General features: G+C 37.8%; 2 protein-coding genes across 2 annotated transcripts in view; both read right to left on the reverse strand.

Annotated features, from left to right (window-relative positions):
- Nucleotides 1-861, reverse strand: part of NFXL1 (nuclear transcription factor, X-box binding like 1) — a 53,746-nt gene extending 52,885 nt beyond the window's left edge. The window contains exon 1 of the mRNA XM_026078618.1: nucleotides 816-861. Coding sequence (XP_025934403.1) covers nucleotides 816-861 — 46 coding nt within the window. The remainder of the gene's footprint in view (nucleotides 1-815) is intronic.
- Nucleotides 862-4,028: 3,167 nt separating this feature from the next.
- Nucleotides 4,029-9,384, reverse strand: CNGA1 (cyclic nucleotide gated channel alpha 1). Its single transcript, XM_026078641.1, is given in 7 exon segments — nucleotides 4,029-5,446; nucleotides 6,291-6,397; nucleotides 7,047-7,154; nucleotides 8,266-8,376; nucleotides 8,481-8,506; nucleotides 8,901-8,976; nucleotides 9,278-9,384. Coding segments are annotated over 7 exon segments (1,953 nt in total).
- Between the last annotated feature and the right edge of the window lie 1,848 nt (nucleotides 9,385-11,232).

The raw sequence follows: 11,232 nt of genomic DNA on the forward strand, positions 1-11,232 counted from the left end.
GACCCCGTCCCCCGGCCGGGCGCGGCCCCTGCCCCGGCCGGCCTGGCGCCAGGCCGCCTCCATCGCTCCGCCAGGTGGGACAAGGACGGCGGCGCGGGCTGGGCCCCGCCACACCCCCGCCTGGCGCCGTCCGGAAGTGGCCGCCAGCGCCCGCCAAAGCGGACGAGGACGGCGGCAGCGCTCGCCAGCGGTGGGCTCCTCGTTCCCGGGACTACAACTCCCAGCAGCCCCCGCGCGCAGGGAGGCCGAGAAGTACGGGGACGGGGCGGAAGTTGCCGCTCAGGAGACTACAGCGCCCAGAATGCACCGGAGTGGCGGTGGGGCGCATGCGCAGGGGAGGGCGCGGGCGCGCACTTATCTTCCTTGCCCCGCTGCCCCTATATAGGGCAGTTGACAAAGAAATATTTCATAGGAGCTTTTTTTCATAGGAATTATCTTTAATTTTGATCAGGTGATGAGGTTCTCGAAGGAACAAGCGTAAATAATTATGATGTAATGCAAGTTCCCTCCTGAGGGGAACGAAGGAGCAGAAATTGGGGAAACCTGTGTGGCTCCTCTGGCCTTTGGGTTCGTTCGTTAGCTGCCTTCAGGTCACGGAACTGTTAAATTTAACAACGGCCAAACGATGGCCAACAAGACCCCTAATCGGGCCTGCCAGAAGATGCCCTCCCATTACTGTCTTTACTGCCGTGCTCTGAGGAGATAATAGGGTATTTTGTGAGAACCAAACATGAGTGTTGCTTGCTTTCCAAATCTGTAGACACTTGTGTGGTGCCATTGCTGAGAGCATGGCTCCCAAAGCTAGTTGTTCTCACCTGCCCTGGAAAGCTGAAGTGTGCTAAGGTAGCCTGTGCTTGGCATAGCCCTTCTTGAAATTATCCATTGAGAAGGTCCATGGTATCCATATGAAGCCTGTTCCAGTAGATTATACTGTTAATAGTCAGAATTTTTTTTTCTAATATCCAAATAAGGATTTCTGTTATTTAATAGGTGAATTTCTTCTTGCCTGCCAGTCTGGCTGTAGAAACAATTGGCTTCGGCTCCCTTTCTGGCAACCTTTTATGTAGTGTGAGACTGTTAACCTCATTTTCCTTCCAGCTCCTCTCTTTGAGAATATGTTAGATTTAAAAAAAAAAGCCATTAAGCATGTTTAGCAACTTCACTGAAGTAATATTCACTAGATTTTACTGCAAAAATCCATAATGAAGAAACTCCATACATCCATGTAAGGGACGAGACCCAAATGGCTGTGCTATGAGCCTGAACAGTGCCCTGAAAGAAGGTCCCTGAAATGGGAGAAAGCCCCAGAAGGTCGTGAGGAGGGGGCCTGGTGTCACTTCTCTTGACTGACTGGTGTCTCAACCACTCCTGGAACTGGGGCGAGAGACGGTTCTGGAAGTCCAGGAACTGGGGCAATAAATAAGGGTGTATCTAGACCGAACGCCCCCGTTGGCAGGTCCAACGCTGGGTCAGGACTGGTGATCTTCCTATCTCTTTATTTCTTTCTTTCTTCTCTTAAAGTTGTTAAGTAATGCAAAGCCTACCTTGGTTTAGATATAACTGTGAGAGGGCCAATGTTTGCAGGATATTTGTTCCATTAAAGTTGATGCTTATGTAAGGACCTCGAGTGTTATCTCGCCTTAGTCCACACCAAAGGGGATTTGCGAATCTGAGTCACTCCCCCCCACCGCTTTTCGGAGGTGGGACGTGACAATCCAGAAATATTCTGACAAATAAATGCAATTTGAAATAATTTTAATTTGTTTGGCATTTTTTCATGACACCTGTATTTGATCTTGTTGTGTCAGGAGGAGACTTTACACTTAGTATTTTTTGAGCAAATACATGCTTATAAAAGTTAAATAATTCAAGATTTTAGATCACAAAGCTCCTGAATATGTTAACTAAACTACTGGACGTCAATTATGTTTTTCTGTTTTATTTTGAAATGTTTTAAATCGAAAAATTTTTATTCTCCAAAAAGTCCCTAGTGACTGTACTTGCAGCTAGTGACTRTAATTCATATCATAGACTGAAGGATCAGTAAAACAGAAAAAAAGTGCGAACGGTAGCTCTCCGCCTTTATTAGTTAAAACTCATTAGTATAATATTAGTAATTCTGTTAAGCACCATATCACACATTTCTCTAATAAAGTCTTAAACACTTCAACAAAGGTGAAAAGTGCTTTCTAAGTGCCTAGTAAAATATGACGCAGGCCTGTAGATGTTGCTGCAATATAAATTGCAAATTATGTTCAAAATCTGCATTGTAAGAATGCTGATTGCAAAACCTGGCATTCAAAATACAGTAAATGCCAGAATAATGCTTGTTTTTGTAAGCACTGATAGTGTTTTATTAAATGATTGTGTACACTTTCCCCTCACCAGCACATCATGCCGTTTGTCATTCAAAGCACAAGATCAACAGTGTTGTTCATTACATATTCTATGCATTATTTACTTCATAACATTTAATCCTTGCAGTGAAATCGGGAGTTATCTGTAGATCTCTCCCATTCTGGAGACTCATGAACAATACAAAAATCAAAACAATCAGAAATGAATGTACTTTACAAAAGACCTATTTTACCTACTTCTGTAAAAGATCCCATATATAATATCTTCATTTTATTAAGGAGAGGAATGGAAGTACAGAGATATTATCAAGTGACACTAATTTTCATGCAGACATACAGTCCAGTTGCCCAGGATATTCAAGTGTCCTAACTACAGAAGTACGCATTCTCTTGCAGTCCTTTTCTCTACTCCTTGCCATCAAACTTTTCCAACATTAAGTGGTTATGATCAGAATCTAGTGAAAATGCTTAGCCAAGTCTGGAACCACAGTTAATAAAAACAGCTTTGCCAATGGAAAAAAAAAACAACATAATTTAGGGGAAAATCCAAGAAGAAAATACCCCTTAAACCAGTTGAAAATTTATCTGACATATGAAGCAGTAGATTTTACCACCTTATTAGTAGTTAAGAATGGCAGAAAGAAATATCCTATCATTGAATAAAATACCTTATCTAGGCCCTGTAGTCTTTCCTGAATAGCAGCTACAGAAGAGGCTATCACAAGAGTTTGGCTACTTTCTATTGTCTCTTCCCCTTGCTGTCTGCCTGTATGCTCAGTGGTTATAGTGGGGACACAAGACAAATTTTTAAGCCCAGATCTTAAAAACATGATAGTCCATGTTCAGCCGCCATATGATTACATGGAGCAGAATAGTCTTCAGTATTATGTATTTATTATTATTGTGGAAAGATCAGATAGACTATAAACCATCCAGATTTCTCATACAGATGCTCACAAAAGGTCAGATTTTCCCCCTCCATATTCCAGTCTTTGCATGTAATATCCTGAAAAAAGCACTGTTATAAAACTGTTCACTCAAGTTTCAAGAGGTCAGATAAGATGGACCCAATGAAGTCATAGTATTTTCTAGATCTTACAATCATCAGTATTTACATCTTCATTGTAGATACAGCTAGTTTTATGTAATGTTCCATAATTAATTAATCTTGCATTATTCAAGATATTAATGTGTTTGTTTATRCACAAATTTATTATCATGATTCATGCCTATATTTACTTCAAATAATTAATACAATTGTTTACCAAATATTCCTTCTTTCCATAAGTAGACATGAAGAAATTATTTTAAAATACTCAGTAAAACTTTCAGTGCTTACCAGTATGTGATAGTATATAGTTTAACTACATTTGCTGTACAGTGGTGTTACATAAAGAATACTAAACACATTAGCAGATAATACTGTTTGTTTGTGTAGCAGATAATACTGTTTGTTTGTGCCAGAGCAAGGCATTATGTTCTATCCTCGTTCTTGATTCTTCATATTCTTTCCTAAACCTGCCAAATATGTGTTGCTTGTAGGAAATTAGTGACATTATCTGACCAAATAATTTTTCATAATTAATAGTCAGGTCCTACAAAGATGGGAAATGAAAGTATTCAGCCCCATGCAAGAATTGACCCTAAGTCTTATAGGCAAACTCTAGTTTTTTATTCTGCTTTTGACACTCCAGGTTTGTCTGTGGATGGATCTAATTCTTCTAAGTCTGAGAATTCATGCTCTGTAACTGGCTTCAATATTTTCTCAATTTGTGTAAGTCTTTTTTTCAGTTTCTGTTGTGCAGCATCATACTCGGCCAACAACCTGGCAAACCTTGTTTGTAATCTGTCCATTGCTCTTTCCATGTAACTGATCTTTTCTTCTATATCTTTAGGATCACTTCCTAAATTTGCAACTTCAATGTCCAGCAGTCCATCTTTCATTAAGATTTGCTTTCCTTTCTCTTCCAGCATAGCCTTTGCATCTGGATACTCTGTTAAAGCCTCCATGAGATCATCTTTAGATAGACAAAACAAGTCCGAGTAACCAATACTTCTAATATTGGCTGTTCTTCGGTTGCCAGCTTTGCTACCTTTGATATTAAGAATGCTAATCTCTCCAAAGTAGCTACCATCACTTAAGACCACAAATTGCGTAATTCCATCATCAGCAACTACTGCAAGTTTGCCTTCTTTGATAATGTACATCTCTCGTCCAATATCTCCCTTTCGGCAAATATAATCTCCAGGACTATATACTTGTGGCCGGAGTTTCAAGACAAGTTCAACCAACAGCCCAGCTTCACAGTCTGCAAAAATCCGAACTTTTTTCAGTGTTTCCAGATGAACGTTGATTGCAATCTCTGCTCTTAGTTTATCTGGCAGATACCTCAAGACTTCCCTTTCATCCACTGCCTTCTTATTTGTCCACAAATAGTCAAACCACTTTATAACTCTTTTTTCCATGTCTTTACTTACATTCCGAAAGTGCATATACTGCTTGATAGCATCAATCCTTGCTTGAAACTCTGCTCTGGCAGCATTCATATTGGAGATCATAGAACCCACATTACCAACAATGGTAGCAAAAATCAATACTCCAACCAAGAAGTCAACAACTACAAAGAAATACTCAGAATCCCTTACAGGAGGGGGTGTTTCACCAATAGTAGTCAGGGTCAGTGTTGACCAGTAGAGACTATAGACATACTTTCTAATCAGACGGGCAAATTCAGGATGGGATGTGTTGGGATAGACCCATGTGTCAGCCCCAAATCCAATAGCTTTGGAGATTGAGTAGTACACACAGGCATTCCAGTGAATAATAATCACAATGTACATGACAAGGTTAGAGATCCTGAAGATATTTGGGTAGTTTGTCCTTGTTTCTGTTCGCTGGAAGAATTCAAACATACGAGCTACTCTAAATAATCTGTTTATTCTTAATTCTGGGTAACTCAGTCCTACCTTAAAGTATAAGAGATCAGTTGGTATGATAGACAAAAAATCTAATTTGAATTGAAAAGATGTCTTGTATTTCTCTCTAAGTTTTTCTTCTTCTTTGACCAGAAGACCTTGCTCCAGGTAACCTAAAATCAAATTTTAAATATTGAAAAGTGTTTTGACTTCAACTTTCACTGCATTCTGTTTAGCATCAGTCCAAATCTATCCTGAACAATATTTTGGCTAGAAGTTCCAGATACTACATAATTTTCTTATTTTTTTATAAGCAACTGCTTACTTCCAAATATTCTACTTAAGGCCATATGGTTCAGCTCCAGCTAAACTGTACAGCTTTTAAAATTATACATTTCTGGCTCTAATGGTCTTCCCTCCACCATTCTACTACCTGGTGAACATCTAGGGGGAAAAAAGAAAAACATTGCAAGCTATAGGAAGGGTGGTTAAAACGAGGGCGAAGAGTGTAAGCACAGGAATTTCAGTCCCATATTGAGTGTAGCTACTCAATAGCTCCAGATGTAAGATAAGATTTTAAAAGAAACAGTTGCAGCTGAAGCTGATTGGATGTCTTGATTGCTCAGTGGTCCTGAAAATCATGCAAGTATTTGAAGTGCCTTAAATACAGAGTCCAGCTTCAGGCACTAACTTTTTAGAATCCCCGATCCTCATTTGCCGATATTGTGGGTTGATTTGCCTTGTACACAGTTCCAGGCAGAGCAGCTTGTGTCTAGCTTACCTCATGCCAGGGGCTTTGTGTATGCCTTCAGTAAGATGTCCAAGAGTTTTTTGTGTTTTTACAGGTCACAGATCTACAGATCTTTTACAGGTTTTTTGGAGATGTAATTTGATGTCTTTTTTACTCTTGTTCCCCATCAAGAGTACCCAAATGATAAAAGTAGCACTCTTCTGAATATTTTAAACTGCCTGATACAAATATATGAATAAGAATCATTAATCATTGGGTAAACTTACCTGTTCTTGTCCGTACAAACATGTCAGCAACATAGATGATATCAGAAACATAATCAGCAACGAACCATACTGTTAAGTAGTCATGCTGAAGTTCGTCAAAACAGGCTCTGAATAGGAAAAGAAAAAGTAAATTGTCATGAAATGGAAATGAAATAGTTGCATGAGATCAATGATGAATAAAGTAAATTATCTATTTAGAGACTTCACAATTTGTCAGAAATTTTATATACTCGTTAAAGGATCTCTGCAATATCAGCCACACTTTGAAAAATGTAGCCATTTTACAGTGCTTCTGCATATCTTGTTTACCTTTCTGCTTCTAGCAAATGTTTACAATTTGGACTACAGAATATTTGCAAGTAATCAATGCCTTGTGTAGTTATATGGAGAACTAATACTTATGCTAGCTGGGAATGCTGCCTAATAATTTCTCTTATGAGACCAAGGTTTTATGTTATTTATGAAACTTTCCCAATCTTCTGTTAATGGCTATGCTTTTTATTCACTGGATTCATAGAAATGGAAAAAAATAATGAAATGTCAGATTCTGTGAAGTGAATCTGCTGAAGATGCAGAAATCCAGCTGGCAAGAGTGGYAGGGATTTTAAAGATGCGTGTGATTTCTGTTTTATTTATTTTACCTGTTTTATTTATATCTACTCTGTCTGATAATCAGGAAGCTTTTAATATGACAAAGAAGTACAGCACTATAATTACTTTATGAGAAATAAGAGAGTACATTATTATTTACATCACCTAGCAATAATCATGGTCCAGTTGTACATGACAGGCATTGTGATGCAAAACAACCAGTTGTAATACACATTTCCTGCTGGATCAATAACAAAAATTTCTTTCTTCTTCCTGAGTGATAGGCAGGAAAAAAAAGAGATTTAATGAGAGACTTAAAATATGCATAACAAATTTGGGGGAACAAAGCATTCCGGAAATTGTTATTATTAAAAAAAAAAAAAAAAGAAACACGTTCTTCAAGTTACGCTTCCTTGCTTGAATACATGGAGAGCATGAAACTAATTGTCACATATGACTACGGTCCTAAACTTCAGAGTCTAGATTTTGCTAAGGAAAATCAACTTGGCAGTTCAACCCTTTTAAAATAATTTGTTTCCTTCCAAAGTAATGGTCTTGTCTGATAATTGATTTGATCATCTTTCCAAAAACAGAATGATTATGTGAATATCAATGTTAATGTGAGACACACAATGCCTTCCTTACTGGGAAAAGTCTAAGACTGAAAAAGGAAGAAACACTGGCATAGTTTACATAGAGGAACCAACAGGGAAACCAAAGAACATGCAATCAAAGAACACTAGTCCTAAGTGCACTATTTTAAGTTTCTCTTTCTGGGCCAAAAAGTTATGAAATTACCAAGCTAAATGCAAAAGGTAGAGCAAGAGCTTTTAGATGACAGTACGAGTTTACTGGCTTGTAGGTGCCATAATTTGTAGAAGAGATTGCTCTACAGTGGCCCATCTTTTGCTGCACAGCATTATCAAAAAAAGAGAAAAAAGAATCAGCAAACTGTTCCTTCTGCACTTTTATGAACTTTTGTATGCTCTGTCCTGTTATCCCTATTTCTAAGTATATATGTGAAGCCACTGAGAAAGCTGGTGAAAGAGTAAGGGCTGCAGAGTTTACAGTGTGCTGATAAAGTGAATTTTTAGGTTATTATATTATGTGTCTCAAAATTGTCAAGGATCTTATTCAGAATCCATAGGAGATTTTTTTCTGATTATTTTTTTCAGATCAATTCCATGCATGCATATTCTCATTCTATTGTCATATGGGTTTAAATCAGAGCAGCTCTACTCCAGACAGAACAACAGCAGTCAGTACACTCATTCACTGGAGTATAAGCCTCTTGTTTGGAGGATGTCCATGAATGGATTCAGTTTTACATCAAAAGCAATCTTTACTAGACTAACATAGCAGGATCTAAATGAAAAATACTTACTCCTCTTTCTTTTCTTTGTTCTTGGACTTATCTTTGTTTTGTTTTTTTTCCTTTTTTTCCTTGTTCTTTTGTTCTCCATCCTTTTCTTTTTCCTTTTTTTCTTCTGACTTGCTAAGGAATAGATTTACATTTTCAGTTGTTACAGACCAAGTTAGAACATATTTGGAAATAAATTAAATGTCTTACAAGTTAGTAGTATTATAACTCTGCCTTACCTCTTCTTTTCTTTTTTCTTTTTCTTCTTCTCCTCTCTAAGGAAAAGAAAAATATGAGAGGCTCATGGGATGCACATAGCCATTGCTTCCACTGTTATTTATTAAAAGCATCTGAGTTCAGTAAGGTTAACATTATCCTTAAGTGCCTGGCCTTGAAAAAAAGTTTTGCTTATTTTTTCACATGGAACTATTTTCATTTTAAAGTAATAGATATCATACCAATAGCTTTGGTATTGGGAATGATCATCTATTTTACATATTTGATGTACATAAAGTTCAAATTTACATGTGATATCTTTCAGAATTGCTTGTATGAGATAACTGCTTATAAGGAAATGATTAGATATACATTATTCTTTTTCATCTCTGCTTAAACAACAAACATTGCAGTACTCTTATTGTGTGAAATTACCAAGATACTTACTCATCTTTATTACTATTGTTGTTAATATTGTAGAGTGCAAATGTACCAGGTAGATACCGTTGCCTAAGGAATAGCAAAACAGGATAGTTATATGGTATCTGCTAAAATACAAAAACGTTGTCATTTAAATTGTCACAGAACTGTTTCTCACCATTTTTATCATGGGCTAAGTTATCTAGGTAAATTGAAAGAGTCGGCATTTTAATTTCCTAAATATTTACAATAAGCAAAATATCCCAATCTTAAAAACTTTGTTAAGAGAGAGTGAAAATAATTAGATGAAGGCAAACATCTGTACCAGGTTAATCCCATGCAAATTATTAAAAAAAAAAACCATGAAACAGTAGAATTTAATCCGGGAAATTTGATTTACCTGTTTTCCCCTTCATGCATCTGCCCAGGGTCCTCACTGGTGTCTTCCACGACCACACTGGGAACAACCATATGGGAGTGATGGGTCTCAATCACTCCTACCTTCATGGTTAAATTTTTCTTACCCTGAGTAAGTGAGGAAGACTGATTTCAAAAGGAATCAAGTCATTTCACAACTAGCAGAACTAATAAGCAACTGTTTTTGTACAGATGAGACCTTTGTTTTCTTGCTTCCCCCAACAGAAACAACAGTATTTCCAGCTTCCTCTCTCCTGTGTTATTCCCACCAGACAAGAAAGGGCACTGGAGGTGCTTCAGTGTGCTGACTGACCCAGCAACTGCTGCTAAAGAGAACATTCAACACATCTTTCCCTTAGAGAAAACATTAATTTAGTTCTTTTGCCTGAGTCTAATCACATACATTGAAAAACTTTCGATTATTGTCTTTGAAACGTCTACCACAGTTTCATCTGATTTTGAACCAAAGACTCAAAAGTTATTGAATAGGAATGGATAAGTAGATTCATGCACAGGTGGCATCCTGGAAACCAGACTAGGAAGTAGTTTAATGTTTGGATGTCAAAAGAAATGTCAATATGCCTTACATCTGTGAGTTATACTCTATCGAGAGCAGAGTAGGTTCTGTAACTGAGAAGTTAGACTGCTACAGTTGAGTCTCCTTACCCATGAGGGAGGTAAGCTCTAAACACCTAAATAGAAGTGGTGGAGCCTGTTCATGTCTGGTTTTGTTTATCTCAGTATTAAAAAAAAATTAAATGCTCTAGTGTACATAATTAACATAGTGCATTCTGGTGCACCAACTTTTCAGCACTGGAGTAATGAACTTCTGCTCTCCCTTTCCACCACAGTTCTTACAATTGTCTCAACATCAATGGGACCACCAGCTCTTTGGGCATGAATTGTATCTACAAGTGATCTGCCTTTTAGTTAGGATTACAATACAAATGCTATCCACTACAATAACAATATGTTGAAAGCAGAGTGTGGACATGTCTGTAAGCCACCAACTGACAAGTCAGTGGCTGTATCACTGTAAATGAAGTCAAATGCCATAGAATGAACCAATCTTAAAGAAAGTACTTTCATTCCTGTAGACGAACACACTGCTAAAGAGAAGTATGATGATACAGCTGCAATATTATTACTAGACTTACCTGGTTTATACTGTGTCTTTATTAGTCAATGAAACTAAAAATATTCCTGTACAGGAGATAGTAGAGGAAGCCCATGTTTTCAGAAGTCATCAAAAATGAATGATACATAGTGCAAAAAGTAATATACCCCTTTACATCACTCTACAAAACAGAAAAATGAAGACTGAAAATTAAGGTGTGTTCTTTCAAGAATATATACTCCAGCACTGCTTGTCAGTTTTTAAAATGGTTAAGAGCAAGGATCAATTCTAAGATGGCTGTCACAAAAAAAGGTGGTTCGTAAGACTTAGTAAGCATTAGATTCACCAGTGGCCTAAAAGCTGTAACAGGGTTTTCATTGGCAGACTCCAAGGATAAATTGTAATTGAAAGTGTGGAGACTGAAATTACACAGGGTTGAATTAAGCTGCTTTATCTCTGCTTATGGGTGGGAAAGCTCTGCTAATGCTGGCACACAAAATTCCACCCTGATTTAACCTATATCCGCCACAGATCCACACTGGAGTCAACAGAGCTCACCAATAATGGTGTAAAATAAAGCTGTGCCAAATCACTTCCAGTCACTTGGCACTAGACCAATGTAAAAATACTCATCTCGAGGGGAATCGTTCCATCCTCTTTGGTTCCAAGAGCAAAAAATTTGTGTTATCCAGACACACTGATGCTGGAGGTTTAAGAAAATCAGAAATGTGGTGAAATAGGAGATGTAGGAGAACAGGAAATGCACACCCATCTGGAGTACTTAGCCTGATATTTGGGCAAAAATCTGTATGTTCCCCTAT

Source organism: Apteryx rowi, unplaced genomic scaffold (assembly GCF_003343035.1).
Source record: "Apteryx rowi isolate R43461 unplaced genomic scaffold, aptRow1 scaffold_481, whole genome shotgun sequence".
NCBI classification, from domain to species: domain Eukaryota; kingdom Metazoa; phylum Chordata; class Aves; order Apterygiformes; family Apterygidae; genus Apteryx; species Apteryx rowi.